Genomic DNA, 17,234 nt, shown 5'->3' with positions numbered 1-17,234 from the left:
AAAGTGCGGACTCCACTGGTGCTTCCCGTGCCAAATTTGACTTCTGATTTGCTAGCTGTGTGTTTAAACATATGTATGCAAAGTTGAAGCACCAACCATTATGGTTCGTATACTAAGGATTGATGTGATTCTGACTGATGAAAGGAATCGTTAAATTGAAAGCGTGCGAATCTTTACAGTTGTCTGAACTTAACGAAGAGCGCTGTTCGGAGTTTTCGAAAGGCTTGATTGCGGGACGGAGCAAAGTTTTCGCTGTGATTTGAATAAACGGAATGGAACACCGCTTCTATAGGGGCACAATTCAAGAGAAAAACGAAACAGAGTCGGTTAAATCGGTTTTGGGTTTTTCTCCAAATAATAAATTATTTACCTGGATGATGAGTGTGTCTATGAATAATTGTTTTTGTTGGACGTCAACATTATTAAGTTCAACTATTATTACAAAACTAATATCAGCTTGTACTTACTACTGATACAGTTTTGATTATCAAGAACTTGCATATGAATAGTATATGAAACAACAGAAACATTCACCAGACATTGTATCAATATTTCCGCTTCATTTGTAGGTAAGCATCGTTGTTTCATTTTTGAGGCAAGCCTCGAAGGCAGAAGAAATTGTTTTTCCCGTGATGGTTTTGAAACAACCCAGTGCACGTAGCACATATGAAAAATGTAGCGACTGTAGTATAGTGGTACAAAGTTAAAAGTTCTCATTGTGTACCGAACGTGGTTCTTTGTGCGCAATTCAAGTTCCTTTATCTATTCTTCCACGATTCCTCTGGCCATTCTTACGCTGGGGAAATGAAAAAAGTGGCACCACAGCAGACGGATCTGAACGGACAAAAGATGCCGTGCTTTCTGGAAACATATTTCGGCACGGCTGCTTGAGCGATGCACTGCATAAATAACGGAACAATCGATTATTCCAACCATTTTGCTGTTCACTCGGATAAAACAAAATATAGAAAGAAGATGGTTTCAATTGTTCGATGTTAAATATCATATGGATGTTAGTGTATGTTTAAGTCCAAATTCCTTGTCCAGGTTTCTGTTTAAATACATTTTTGCACATGGTGAAAAAATGCAATTTAATCCATAACCTATTGATTTTTGACGTAGAATTACGTCTTACGGCAACATAGGGGTGCATGTTAAAAAACCGAAAACATCAAGAGCGTCACGAAAATTGTCAACTTTCAAACTAATAAAACTCAGTCAGTTCCCAACGGATTTCCTTCATTCTTACATCAGATAACTAAAAAATAAGTTATGCGTTCACCAAACTTGAGATATGGTAACTAAAACACTAAAAATTTAAGGTGTACAAAAACACACGTTCCTTCGATTGCAGTTTTCCATAGCGGATGGATCAGCAGCTCTCCTTCCAGAGCTCTGGATTTTGGATCTCCTGTTTGTGAAAGAAGCATCGTCATTCGTCATTTGGGCACTGCTGAAAATTAGTTGTGCATGTGCTGGTAGCATATCGTCGGCTTCGTGCAACACTGGCACAACTCAAAATTTTGCATTTTTGAGTTTCTGATGGCAAACGATGCTAAATATAGTTAAGTTTCATCCCACGAAACCCCGTTTCAAAATTCCCAAATTCAGAGTTATGAGTAGAAGTGCTTTTGCTGCAAAAATCGAAATTTCTCCATAAAGTTAGTAAAAATAAGGTTTTAACTTGGACAACATGCTCATGATATGTGCATTATAGACTTCAAAGTGTTAAATGAGGATTGGTAATCTTAAACTTCGAAGTTTTCTTGAAAATCGAAAAATAGATTTTCAACGCAAATTTTCAAACGCGTATTTCTCGAAACTATGATTTTTGAGTTGTGCCAGTGTTGCGCGAAACCGACGATATGTTCGTTTGTAATTTGTGTTGTTTGCTTGCTATTCAGAATCATCCTGCGTCATCGGCAATTGGCAGTCCGCAATGACGATAATTCAACAAACTTGCTTCTGTCGCTATTACATAGTGTGGCACTTTTCAGCACCTTAAAATTATTAAATTGAAGTAGTTATTAATTTGTTGCCACTCGCCGTTGCAAATAGTGATAAAAAGTCATTTTTGAAACAATTTTCTTTTCCAAAGCAGAATCCAGTTCCACCCAACTTCAAATTCATCTTCGGTTTTACAATATCCTATAAATGATTTTGAGGTTCCAAGAATTGACATTCTCATTGTCACGAGAGTGGCACGTGGCAAGTCTGTTGATTTTCTGGTAATTGTGGATTACCATTTGCATACGATGCGGGATGATTCTCGTTTTCTTATTATTGTTGGCAGCAAGCCATATGAATAAAAGCGTTTGCTTTACTCATTCCGTGCAAATCTTACGGAAGAAGCAGAGTAACTTCTTTTATTCATATGGCCTAGCTTTTTTTTTTACCTTAACTACACTGGTGGACAAAACAAAACAAAACAAAAAATTCCTTAAAGCTCAATTGCAGAAAAAATTGAATTTCACAGCGTTGTAACCGTTCCTGTGTATTTTAGTGCTCCTAGCAGAGATAGAAGTGCGCCAAAAAGCCGAAGCATTATTGCTAGCCGGGTTCGTCGATGGTTTTGGAAGAAAAGTTTATTCAATCTCTGAATCAATTTTATTTCAGAACCACAATCTTCCATTTTCTCACTAGTTTGAGCTCTGGAACAATTTGTTTTAATTTTTACAACAACACAGGTTTGCTCTAGAGCTCAAATATGAAACTCAATGAAATATATTTTTTTTTCGGAACTTCGAAAAAGAAATTGAAAAAGAAAAGGAGCAAACCAAGTTGAGAATGTGGAAAAAAATTAGAAATAGTGCGTGAAAAACTGAGAGAAAGACATAATGAGAAAAAGATGGAGAATAAAATAGAGAATAAAAAAGAGTGCAAGAAGTAGAGAGACAGGGTGAAAAGAGTAATGATGTTAGAGATTGGAAAGAGAGAGGTTGAAGTGAGCAATCTAAAAATATTAAAGACAGGAACACTGAAAAAGAGCTACAAACATCGAGAGAGCTAGTGACAGCCTAGAATTATCAGGGAATTTTTATTACAATCGCAGATTTCGGATAACCTAAGATATATAGCAAAGAGTAAATCTTACAGCAGATTCTTTTAGTGTGAGATAGGTAAATTATTCTAGGCAAAAAATAGAGGAGCGAGAAACCAATGAAGCCTCCCAAAAACGTAACTCTACGTCAAAAAAGGTAAAACCCAGGTATTACACAGTTCAACACAGATTTTGTAGCCGGTTAGTACTCGAATTCTAATAACACATCGATTCCTAATTCAATTTTTGATTTTTTGGATTAAGATTACGAGCCTTACGAGCCCAAGATGACCGATTTACGACTATTTTTTTCATTCAATAATTTTTTGAAAGACATGAAAAGTCAAATATGCATGAACAAAAATTTTGAGGATACATTGTAGCAAACTGCTGCTTCTGCTTTGTATAGGTCGATAACGACGCCGGCTACGTTCTTACGGTCGGCTAGGGAAGGGAGGCAGGAAGTGCTGCAATCGTTGTTACCAGTGACCAAGTTTACTTCTGCATCTCTAATGACTGCTACGGAAAGGGAGGGTGCTATTGCCACGGTTCCTTGCGGTTTTTTATAATTTTACCCCTCCCTCTACGCTTATACTCTACCGCTCTTCTTCGTTTGGGTACCCCTGCCAAGTATCGGCAATTATAGTTGCCCGAAGAGGTGTGAGCATTACTCAACAGTCTTATTTGTGGGAAGAGGGGAGGGAGGCTAAGAATGAACCCATGCGTAAAAGTCCCTCTGACACCAAGATCTGATTCTACCTAGATTCGAGCTCATGACCATTCGCTTGTCAAAGCGAACTCTGTACCCTTAAGGGACCCTACTTTGGAAAATTGAAAACAAAAAATGAATTTTCGCGATTTTTTTTTATGTTTAGAGTGAAATGAAGTGTTAAGGTATTTTTGCTATTGATTAATGTATATTTGAAGAAGTATTTTGGGGTACATTTTTCTACTTATCTACTGAACCGATTAAAGTGAAATTTTTCTGGCATGTAAAAATGGATTATCTAACTTGGTACATAGCGGTTGCAAGATATCTGAATTATTCAATGTATGAAACATTGAATAATTCAGATATCTTTTTAAATAGTGATTTCTCATGAAAAGACAACTAATTTTTTACCAACATGGCCGCTATTTTGCCAATTTTTGTAATTTTCAAAAACGGCTATGTAATAACTTAGAAAAATATTTCTATATATGTACTAAAAAGACCAGATCGGTCCACTAGAAGCTGAGAAAAAAGTTCCACCAGTTAGGTACTGATTTAGAGAGAGCATCCACGTTCTCAGCGTAATACTTATTATATTTGCATCCACGAAATGCAATATACATCTTCAAATATACCCTAATCTCAACATTTTCGAAACAAAACAATGAAACTGATTATTCCGCGCTGTCATTCCGATTCGAACAGTTTCATTTTCACTTGATTCCTTCCGGCTACTGTCATCCAATCACTTCTTTCTCTCTTTTCCGTCTGTTGTTCATCGTATCGTTTCAAATGAAACTGATGACTATTTCAATTGGCGGAGAGAGTGACGGAGAGAGAGACTCTTCCATTTCCTTAAGCGTCTCAATTGAAACTAGCACCGCATCGCGTCGTTTGATGATAGTTTTCTAATACCGCAATCCGCAGTTAAAACGGCAATGGCATCCAATAAATACGTCACGCAAATTCCGATCAATATTTCGGAATTTTTTTCGCTGTTGATCACTGGCACTGCGTAACCACTTCGGATTGTGAAACTGGTTTTGGTGTTCTCCGGTTCACATCGTCACGGTTTTCTTTTCTCCCTCGTCCAAATATTTGCGCGAAGTACTGTATGAAAGCCCCCTGTCTCCGTTAGCGCTCATTGTCATTTTCGATTGAGAACCGTCATGCGAGAATAATGGTGATAATCTTATCTTTCATTTCAAACGCATTTGTATCAGTTTCTAGCAAAATCAAAATTAAAGCAAGAGCTTCCGAGTAGTTTTCATGTGACTCACGAAGAGCTTGAGAATGATACAAAAGCTTTTCAATTGAAAGCGACAGGTCAAAGCGTCACTATAACCTGATAATTGTCAATTGAAGATGACTTTGTCAGGCTCTGATAATCGCAATACCCGAGTACTTTACTTTACTCTAAGCATCCATCAAAATATAAGCTCCCCTAGACAATAAGAAAGAGTGTGAAAAGGTCAAAAAAAGTGTGAGAGGGTAAAAATAGTGTGTGTGAGCAAAGTTGGTAGCGACTGAGTGACGTGAAACAGTGATAAAGAGACCATTTTAGGTGAAAAAAGAGACTTTAGAGACTTTTCGTTGAAAACAGAGACTTTTCGTTGGAAACAGAGACTTTTTAGAGGCTAGCTTTGAAATAGGGACCAAGTCTCTAAAACAAAAACCTGCTACCAGACCTGTGCGAGGGGAGTGCGAAATAGAAAGAGAAAGAGTGAATAAGAAGTAGTGAGAGTGTTAATAGGTGGGAGAAAGGAGTACGGAAGAATTTGTGCGATAGAGATAGAGGGTACGAGAGTGAGAAAGACTGCAAGAGAGAACGAGAAAAAGGGAAAGAACTAAGAAAAGAGAAAATGACGATTGAGTGAAAGTAACAAAATTAAAAGAGAATGAGAGAATTTTAAAGAAAGTTATTGGAAGTAAAAATGCAAATGAGAAAACAAAACGAGTGTGAGATACAAAACGAAAATATCTGGAAAAAAGTAGGAGGTTGTATCCAAGACACGACCGCATAAATGACGTAGAACTACGTACACTATTAACAAATGCATTGAGTGTTTCATTACCCTAGTAACACAACTGGTTTTATCAAAGTTTCATAGCGCTTTTTTGGCTGTATTGAGCGCTATAAAACTTTGATAAACCCAATATTTTTACTGGGGTAATGAGTTATAATGTCTACTAATGAAGGGTTGTGAATTTCGTGAACCGGATTCAGCAGTTAGCAGAACGTGCCGAGTTAAAAACCATACACAGCACACACACAAATCATACCATATGATACAGACACACACACATCATATCATATCATACACACACACATCATACCATATCATACACACAGCAAGCAAGCGACCAATCAGAGGACGTTACTTCTATTTCAACAAGGCTTGACAATTTTCAATAGTGCAATAGTTCGTAGATTCAAACAACATTTTTCAACATTTGGGCAGATGCGTGTATAATTTTCCAATCGATTGCTGCAAGAATGAAGAAAATCGGTTGAAAACCACCGACCTATAAGCATTTGAAAAGGGACAAATTTCGTCCCAGTTTTTCAGTTTGCATCCCTGTGTGGTATGCTAAAGTAAATCGTAGTTCTACGTCAAAAGCTAACACTACTCTCTCCCACTGATATTAAACGTCACCATTTTTTACTTTAACAAAGATGCGAAAATGAAGTGATTTTCCAGATTCGATAAAAGTATTCGATAAAAGTTGATGCTTTGTAAAAATTGTTAAATTCCTCCTATCTCGAGTAGAAGGCCCTTCACCGGCGTCCCAACCAATGGTTGAACTCGCTTCACCGCCGTCTGCTGCCACTCTGGCTCGCAGGGACCGAAAACGCTCAGTACTGGTTCTTGGTTTCTTCGACGCACTTCCTTCTTGCAGGTTCTTCGCGCGTTTTCGAGCATCACGCTTGTTTTTGGTGTTCATATACTTTGACATCTTACTTCACTACTAAACTTTTGATTGATTTCTCAATAAAGGCTGGGAGTCTATCGTACGAGAATAACACAACACTACAAAGTAATACTGCACTACTTGGAGTAAAAGACCATTTTCACATTTTGTGCCGTGCTGAGTACGAAATTTATGTCTGTGGTCGGGAACCTTCACGTGGTTATGGGAAATCCCATATCCATCAACCCATTCATCTATTATCCCATCATTTCAACTAAGCAATATCCCAAATCGTCACCACGGCATCAATCCTTATAGTATTCACAATATTTTTTGTTTTTTTTTTTTGCCTTGAAAAAGGCATTTTATTGTTCAAAATCGGTTGCTGATCGCAACCTTTGTGCTGCCCCAACAGTGGGGGAGTTAAGATGCACGGACAACATGCACTGTGGAAGCTATTTCACCTTCTGTAAATTAGACGGCCGCGACAGATGTAACTGCTAGAATCCGCACAGAATGCTTGCTTACGTTGTCAAAAATTGAAAAAAGGCATTTTGCTGTTCAAAATTGGATTTGGTGATGACGATCTTTATGCTGCCCCAACAGTGGGGGAATAATGGCAGTCTGGCGAGGCATGCTGAGAAGAACCGCGCTGCTACTGAGACATGGTGACCAACCACAGCGCAAGTGATTTATTTATTTGAAGGCAGCCACAGGCGCAACCCGCTGTTACTTCTGAGTGCAGTATCTGCTTCTACTGCTGTCAACGTTGTGGACGGTCCATCCAGCTCACCTTCCGACTAATGAATGTAGCTAGTTTTCCCAGAAACACTCTTTTACAGCCGAAGGGTGCTACGTAATGGGCCACGCCTTTCAGTTCAGTTGTCTAATTCTCTAATATTCTTTAGACGAATTATTCCACAATTCGCATTCGATATTTGTTTCCAGCGAATAAACACCGATGGTGCTCTCACACACGCAACGGTTTTAACCCGTATTTTATTGCGGTTTGTAACATCAAGCGATTTCGTTTGCTCGTTGTTGCGTGTTGCATCATGTTGCAACTTGGCAGCTGGGAAACGACGAAATTTTGTTAATGCTGATTGATTGAATCGACTTCATATTAGCTCTGCATATTCGAATTAACTGCCTTTGTGAATGCGTTCTAACAGGACAGTTTGTTATTCAAAATCGGTTATGTTGATTGCAGCCTTTGTGCTGTCCCAACAGTGGGGGTATTAACTAAATAAACTACAACAGAATTTGATTGCTAGGATCCCGCGAAGAATGTTTGCTTGTGTTGATGCTAGGAAATTTTCACCCTTCAATTACTTGTTTATTTGCCTTGAAAAAAGGCATTTTGCTGTTCAAAATCGGTTGCTGATCGTAATCTTTGTGCTGCCCCAACAGTGGGGGAGCTAAGATACACGGACAACATGCACTGTGGAAGCTATTTCACCTTCTGTAAATTAGACGGCCGCGACAGCTCTAACTGCTAGAATCCGCACAGAATGCTTGCTTACGTTGTCAAAAATTATTAACTTTCTATGACTTAGTTAATTGCCTTGAAAAAAGGCATTTTGCTGTTCAAAATTGGATTTGGTGATGACGATTTTCATGCTGCCCTAACACGGGGGAATAATGGCAGTCTGGCGAGGCACGCTGAGAAGAACCGCGCTGCTCCTGAGACGTGGTGACCAACCACAGGGCTAGTGCTGCTGCTAAGGAAGGACGACTGCTGTTGTCGCTGTCCAGAACTATTATGAGCGGCTTCGGCTGAAACAGGTTCCTATATAGGCCAAATAGCATGTTTTCAATTGCAAGGTATATGATTCTGTCGACCGTGATTGGGAAGCAATCATATAACGACCAATCAGAGCACGTAATTTTCGTTTAAACAAGGCTTGACAATTATCAATAGTACAATAGTTTGCATAATCAATCAACAATTTTCTACATTTGGGTGGATGCGTGTATAATTTTCCAAACAATTGCTGCAAAAATGAAGGAAATCGGTTGAAAACAAACCGATTTATAAGTATTTAAAAAGGGACATATTTCGTCCCCTTTTCGTTAATAGTTTTCCTATTTACATCCCTATGCGGTAGGCTAAAGAAAAACGTAGTTCTACGTCAAAAGATATAGTGTAAGAAAGAACGTAGCTGCAGCGTGATGGGTAGGAATGAAAAGCAAGAATGCAACTGGTAGAGGGAAAGAGTGTTAGAGCGAAAAAAGGTAGTAAGATGAGAGAGAATGGAGAACAAGGGAGCAATTCCATAGCAAATTCTTCCAATTTTATTATGCTTTTTAAATTGTCAATTATGATCTAGATGAAACAATTGATATTTCATTTTTAATCACGACCAATTCTAAAAGAAAAAATACTTTTAAAGCTAGAACGGTTTGTTTGATTGGAGTGACGTCTTCGGCAACGCTACAAATGATAATTTTATCTTTTTGAAAAAAATATGCATCACGAAAAAAAACTTTTTCAAGTAAAACAAAACACAAGACAACTAAAATTATTTATTCCAAAAACTTTATAGTTGCCTAATAATAAAAAATTAACAACATACAGGTTATAACTTTCAAGGACGGTGTATTTTATTGATAAAATTACTTTGGCAAAATTATTTTGTACTTCTAGAAAAAAATGCACTTTCGAAACAAAAAAACAACATCAAAATATAATTTTAAATTGAAATTTTCAGAAAAACTCACTTTTAAGCAATCTTTTTCATTCTACTGAAACTGCACACTGTTGCCTAAACAATAAAAAAATTGTCAAAAGAAACAAAAATATTAAAAAGACAAGGAAGGAGAGAAAAAAAAAGATGAAGAGAGAGAGAGGGAGAATGAGAGAGGGAAAATTGTTAAAAGAGAGATAGAGATAGAGATAGAGATAGAGATAGAGATAGAGATAGAGATAGAGATAGAGATAGAGATAGAGATAGAGATAGAGATAGAGATAGAGATAGAGATAGAGATAGAGATAGAGATAGAGATAGAGATAGAGATAGAGATAGAGATAGAGATAGAGATAGAGATAGAGATAGAGATAGAGATAGAGATAGAGATAGAGATAGAGATAGAGATAGAGATAGAGATAGAGATAGAGATAGAGATAGAGATAAAGATAGAGATAGAGAGAGAGATAGAGATAGAGATAGAGATAGAGATAGAGATAGAGATAGAGATAGAGATAGAGATAGAGATAGAGATAGAGATGGAGATGGAGATGGAGATAGAGATAGAGATAGAGATAGAGATAGAGATAGAGATAGAGATAGAGATAGAGATAGAGATAGAGATAGAGATAGAGATAGAGATAGAGATAGAGATAGAAATAGAGATAGAGATAGAGATAGAGACAGAAATAGAGATAGAGATAGAGATAGAGATAGAGATAGAGATAGAGATAGAGATAGAGATAGAGATAGAGATAGAGATAGAGATAGAGATAGAGATAGAGATAGAGATAGAGATAGAGATAGAGATAGAGATAGAGATAGAGATAGAGATAGAGATAGAAATAAATAGAAATGATCGACAGATATGAAGTTTGTGTTTGTAAAGAAAAAGGTGAATATGAGAGTTTGCAATTGTAATGAAAGAGAAAGTATAAGAAAAAAAAATTGAGAACAGGAAGAGAAATAACAAGAAACTAACATAAGATGGACCTAGTCAGTAAACAATAACTTACTAAACTTTGAATGAAACGATCGGAAATTGTTTCAAGATAAATAAGTGATTTTTTATGGTATTAGTCTAAACATCTCCAAATCCCACCATGAAAAATCGATAAAAAGGAAACCGGATTAACAGGTAATCCGCAACTTGAGAATGAATTTAAAAGATGATAAAGAATCCATGTAAATATGTTAAGAATCAGAAGATTACTCGATTCCAGTCTTCGTCTCCGATCAATATGTTTATGTTCGTCACTTTCATAAAACTAATAAAACAACTTTCTAAAAATAATGTAGCATCCCTTAGGATATTCTAAATGGCAACTGGGGTCGATTTACAACTTCTAAATAGCGTCCTGGGTCCGATTTAGGCTGTTTTCATACTATATACTTCATCCCCAGCTGGTCTCGAGGTACGATGCTGACCTAACAAGCCAGTCGTCGTAGGTTCGAGTCTTGTCTCGGGAGAGACTGTTAGTGTCAGTAGAATCGTAGCGCTAGCCCCGCAATTGTCCTGTACACTTAACGGTTGGCTGCCAAGTCTGTGTATAGTTAACAGAAGGTCAAGTTCCGAATTGGAATGTAGCACCAAGGCTTTGCTTTGCTTTGCATACTAGGCGGTATGTGGTCATTTTTGACTGCACATAAACCGGAAGTCACCATCTTGAACTTCAAAATGGTGTCTGAGGTCGATGACTTTAGTACCATCCTGGTTTTGAATACACCCATATTGGATTATATTTAGGTTTTCTAACAACTCCGATTGGTCGAAATCTGCTTTCAAAACAAGCCTCTTCATTTTTTAATAGTTCAATGGTAAGTACCATTAAATTACAATTTTCCGCAATTTGGTGAGAAATTAGCCAATTATCCGTGGAAAACTGACTCAGTTTTTAGTATTTGAAATTGGACAATTTTCGTGACACTCGCAATGTTTTCGGTACTTCAGAATATTGCCGTGAGGCGTAAAATATAAATAACAGCCGGAAAATATCGATGATTTTGGCTTGAACATTCAAAAGTGATCGAAAGATAGATAATTTCCATTCACGAAAATTTTATGCTTAAAGAAGAATTCGATTATGCTAATGAAAGGAACTCAGTTAATACAGGAAGAACAAAATCCTAACTGCGTGTGAAAGAATTTAAAAAATAACAAAACTGTGAAAAATAAATAGAATATGTAAATAAAATAGAGAGTATGAGAAAGAAAGAGGTTGTGAGATGAAAAAAACAACAAATGAATGAGAGAAAACTGAAGGGAAAATGTGGAAAAGAGAGAGTAAGAAAAATAAATATAGTATGAAAAAAAGAACAAGGACGTGCGAAAAAGAGCAATTGGAAAAATAAGAAAGAAAAATAGAATAAGATTAAAACGGACGGCGTAAGAAGCAGACAGAGAATGAGTGAAATAGCATATGTTTATATATTTTATATTGATTTGTACCAGAAATTGATAGAAATTCTCGACAGTGCCGAAACTAACCGATTAAAAACTTAACACGCGTTTTACTCAACACAGAAAGTTTTCTTCGCAAAGTAAATAACAATGTAACAAGAGAAAGAATGGAACGGTGACGGAGTTAGAAAAGAGACCAAAGAGCGATTGACAGAAAAACAGATTTGCAGAACATGGAAAATATAGATCGCACAAAGACAGAGAGAGAATAAAGACAAATATCTTAAATACCAATATAGTTCACTTACGTGAAATTATGAAGACAAATTGAAAATGACAGAAGCGTTAGTCACCTTTTCGACCGCTAGGTGCGCCATTTCTGATTTTGTTCTACACGACATGCGAAAAAGAGTAACTTTTAACAATAATATTACCCTAATGGGTACACTGAAAAAAATGCACATTTTATTCTGAAGTGGACTCGGCCGAATATTTTATAATAATAAAGTTCGCCTATGTATGAGGCAATCCATGGGTGGTGTTCCACGGTTTGTACGTTTGTCGACCTCCGACAATATTTTGAGTTGTAAAATGGCGACTTCCGGTGTCTGGAAAACTGCCGAAAATGACCAAATACCACCTAATATGAGTGTTTTTTAACTAGAATGACGCTCAGAGACCAGAAATTGTCTCCAAATGCCAGTTGGAAATCCAAGATGGCGACTTCCGGTTTCTGAAAAACAGCAGCAAATGACCAAATATGGGTATTTCCGTGATTGTTATGATGCACTGAAGCCACAAATCGACCTCAGACAACATTTTGAATTGTGAGATGGCGACTTCCAGTGACTGGAAAAGAGACGAAAATGACCAAATACCACCTAATATGGATGTTTCTTCAACCAGAATGACGCTCAGAGGCCAGAAATTGTCTCTGAATACCATTTTGAAATCCAAGATGGCGACTTCCGGTTTCTAAGAAACAGTGAGATATGACCAAATATCACCCAATATGGGTATTTCTGAAATCGTGATGATGCACTGAAACCACAAATCGACCTCAGACAACATTTTGAATTGTAAAATGGCGACTTTTGGTGACTGGAAAACTGCCGAAAATGACCCAAAAACAATCAAATATGGGTGTTTCTTCGACCAGAATGATGCTCAGAGGCCAGAAATTGTCTCCAAATGCCATTTTGAAATCCAATATGGCGACTTCCGGTTCCTAAACAACAGTGGCAGAAGACCAAATAACACTCATTATGGGTATTTCCGGGATTGTTATGATGCACTGAAGCTACAAATCGACCTCAGACAACATTATGAATTGTAAGATGACGACCTCCGGTGAATGGGAAACTGCCGTAAATGACCAAATACCACCCAATATGGGTATTTCTTCAACCGGCCGATTTCCATCCAATGTGAGATGCTTCGATACCAGAATGATACGCAGGAGCTAGAATCGACCACAGACACCATTTTGAATTCTAAGATGGTGACTCCCGGTTTCTGGAAAACAGCCGAAAATGACTAAATAACACCTATTATTGGTGTTTCTTAAACCAGAATGACGCTCAGGGGCCAGAAATTGTCTCCAAATGCCATTTTAAAATCCAGGGTGGTGACTTCCGGTTTCTGGAAAATAGCCTAAAGTGACCAAATACCACCCAATATGAGTGTTTCTTTAACCAGAAGGATGCATGGAGCTAAAAATTGACCTCAGACACCATTTTGAATTGTAAGATGGCAACTTCTGGAAAACAGTCGAATACTACGACCAATAATTTCAAACGATATAAACAAATCGCAAGAAATCAATGAATTTGGAATGTTGAAAATTATTAAATTAAACACAAAAATAGGCGGGACGAAGTTTGCCGGGTCAGCTAGTAAATACATAAATATGCTGGTTAAAGCAAAGCTGCAAGTGATTAATACGAAGATTAGAACTCGAAAGCAAAAAATTTGGATGGATAAAAAAAACAAAAAAAAAATTTCAAAGCGAAGAAAACTAAACATTAAATAATAGTTTTTGCATAACAGATGTTATCACTAATTATGTTTGTTTTGTTGAACATCTTTTATATATAATATAATAAAGCTTTTAAACCAATTACAACATTATATGTATCCATGCTTAAATTGTTAAATTGATAGAACATTCAAGTGTTATCTAAGCTAAAAGTTGCACAACAACCATATACGACTATTGACAACCATTGTGCGGTTTCTCCTTTTATCTTCTCCACGAGTAATTGAAACCTTCATTTAATTGTACACTTCGTGGGCTGATCATTGAGCTTGAGCTTGACGGCCGCACATTTCGTAGTTGCTTTCCGTGATGGATCTGAGCTAGTGAAGTTACACAGGGAACCACGTATATAGCAACTTGGGATTAGTTTACCATTTACACGTCATGGCCTGATTATTTGAATATTTCTTCTTAGTGCCTCGATAAGCTACATCACATTATATTATCAATATTTAACTCCCGGAATGGCGTTAGTTTTACATACCAACAATATACGCATGAAATCTGCAACATATTTTTTTTCTGTGAAAGTATGAAATTGAGTCAACTAAATCTAAAATTGAGTAAATTCAGTTTCGTGTGTGAATATGTCGGTCACACGCTCACAGAAATTCAACAACAATGCACAGTGGTACAGTAAGGCAATGTAGGCGGACATGAGTTTTTCGATGCGATTTTGTGGTTTTAGAGTAAAATTTTTTCTAAGAACTTGTCTCTTATATTTAGTCTATTTCTTATGTGCAAATGAAAATTAGAGTGGTCCTGAAATCGACTAAATAAAAATACTAACTTTTTTATTTGCAGATATAAATGTATACATTCATCGGCACAGTTGTAGATCAACTAATTTTAAGCAAATTTCGGTATTTCTTCACAATATTTATACAATATTTGTTCTTTCATATGATACAAAAAAAAATTATTTATATTTGCCCTAAACGGAAACATCAATATATCAAAAGGGCCTATTTTTAAAAACGAAATAGTGAAGAGTCCATCTGTACAATATATCGACAATGTTTTTTCGTCAAAATTGGCGTATTTTTGATTAAAGTTACCGAAGAAAACTTTGTTTTTAAATTTGAATTGAAAAATAGAGCGAAAAGGCTTAGACTTAGTTGGTTTACAATTATTTATGCAAATAAAACCAAGTTAGTTTGTTTTTATTTCGTTGATTTAAGGACCACCCTAATTTTCATTCGCACATAAATAGAGGACTATGTATAAGAAACAACTTTTTACAAAAACTATGGCTTTAAATCGCAAACCAAAATCGCAACGAAAAGCTTATGTCCGCATAAATTGCCTTACTGTACCACTGTGCAATGAGTTAAGTTACCTTTTTCACCACAAGAGGGGGTGTTCCCTGTCTGTCCTTACGGAAATATATGGGAAATTAGAGAGTGAACTATATTGTTATTTTAAGATATTTGATAAAGAGTACGTGCGAATGAGAAAGATAGTAAGGGATAAAGAGTTAATCATAAATAAATAAACGCTAGTTTGAAAATTGAAAGGTCGAGAATTGTTGAGTAGAGACACAACATTCGAGCTATCGAGCAATTGAGCAATTGATCGAGCAATTGATCGAGATCTATGAATTGATGTTTGAGTTTGAAAATCCAACAGCGAAATCCTTAGAACAACAAAAATAAAACAATTAATTTTGTAAAGCGAGTAGACTCTGACTTCGAATTTCCTCAGTTAGACGGGGACCCGAATTATGGGTATAGGGTATGAAAAAGGTTTGGATACAACCCTGTCGTCAGGTCAAAAACGAACGAATTAAACAACCAATAACACCATCATCTGTACATTTTCTGCAACCTATGCACGAGCACATGCAATTCATACAAACATCACACATTCCGGTCCACTCATTTTCACTTCGTAGAATATTTTCTACTGTTATTATTTTTTTACGATTAGAATTGGTTTATTCGGTATGATTGGAATGGCTATCGAATAATATTACAGCAATAAAAGAGGTTGCTTTGAGAGTGGCATACTATTCCGCCTGAAAATACATTTATTACTTTTGAATGCTAGTTTCGGGGGGGGGGGGGGGATCTGCTTGTTCCACCAATTCTATCGAGCGTATCAATATCACAATAAACATATTTGACGCTAAATGGGGTTTATGATGTTTATAACTCAATTTCAATCGCATCGTATTGCCCAACAACCATAAGTGAAACACTAAGATATTTGAAATATCTCTGCCCTAGTTTGTGGGTTTTGTAGCTGGACAACTTTGTTAAAACGCTTAATAAGTCATCCGTTTTTTTCTATTCCTTTCAAGTACTGTTTCAGGTAGAGCACACCGTTCTAAAAAGTAAAAGTTGTAAAACTGCTCCCGTTCAACTCAACAACTCCGAATTCAGTTCATTTATCGCCGCTGATTCTCATTTGACCACATGAATCAACACACACTAGCCGCCAGGGTGAGGCATTATTAGGCTGCTCTCAGGCCATACATAAAGTAATTATCGTCACACACCATTCTACTACGGTCGACCAAACCTTGATATATACTGCACCATTATCATAATCACCGCACACCCACGGAAAGAGATCGGATGGAATAGCTTTCCCATCCTTGGAATCTTTTTTTTCCAAGAGTAACAGCTTTTCCCCGTGCACATTTTCCAATTCACGATAATCCGTTTTCGCGCACCAATATGAGAGTTGATGGTTATTACGATGAAGATGATGATTTTTCTCACATACCAATTTTATTCCAATCATGATCGATTCACACCACTTGCTTCCTTCGCCTGTAGCTGCCACCAAACAACTGTCGCCACGGTTCGATCGGTTATGCACTAGGTCAGCATATGCTTTCGACACACCCAATTGTGGAAGTTCTGGGGCACAATCGCTTTCAAAACGTACCACCAAAGGCGTTATCCTCTCTCTCTTCGTCAATTTTTGCACATATACACACACCTTCGCGCCGATTCCCCCGCGCCCGTAGCGAGATAAAATTAGACCAAACCGTTCAAATCTCGATTCCCGTCTACGGAGAACAACAAACGGCCGCGGCGACGGTGAACACACACGACTATCTCGGAGATACACGTAACTGAGCACGGCTGTACCCCGCTCAAAAGCTTTTATACGGCGACCGCTTGCTACTCGATGCCTCCTCAAACCCCCCAGATAGCCAAAAGGAGTCCAACTGATGTTCTATACCCCGCCGCTGTCGCCAAGTGTTTTTTTTTTCGCTCCCCTGGCTCAGCACAGTGACACGAGCAACCCTTCGCAACCTAGAAGAGCAACGCTTTGAAAGTTCGTGATCGCAAGTGCCGTCAAGCATCGCAGGAACCATTCATTGTTGCTGTGCCTTAGTGCCTACCCACCCATTCGCACTCGCACCCGAGTGGCCTAAGCCTTTCCTTCACCTTCGCCGGCCGTTGGTTGGTTGTTGTTGCATACCATTT

At 37.4% G+C, this 17,234-nt stretch overlaps 1 protein-coding gene across 1 annotated transcript in view; it reads right to left on the bottom strand.

The window, feature by feature from the left end:
- LOC129717817 (tyrosine-protein phosphatase non-receptor type 23) overlaps window positions 1–16,902 on the bottom strand; it is a 54,090-nt gene extending 37,188 nt beyond the window's left edge. Inside the window, exon 1 of the mRNA XM_055668001.1 lies at window positions 16,522–16,902. Within this exon, the coding sequence (XP_055523976.1) occupies window positions 16,522–16,539 (18 nt within the window). The 5' untranslated portion in view covers window positions 16,540–16,902. The remainder of the gene's footprint in view (window positions 1–16,521) is intronic.
- Window positions 16,903–17,234: the final 332 nt, after the last annotated feature.

The sequence above is a fragment of the Wyeomyia smithii genome, chromosome 1 (assembly GCF_029784165.1).
Source record: "Wyeomyia smithii strain HCP4-BCI-WySm-NY-G18 chromosome 1, ASM2978416v1, whole genome shotgun sequence".
In the NCBI taxonomy this organism is placed as follows: Eukaryota; Metazoa; Arthropoda; class Insecta; order Diptera; family Culicidae; genus Wyeomyia; species Wyeomyia smithii.
Note: the sequence above shows the minus strand (reverse complement) of the source record. Positions and strands in the feature narration are given on the sequence as shown.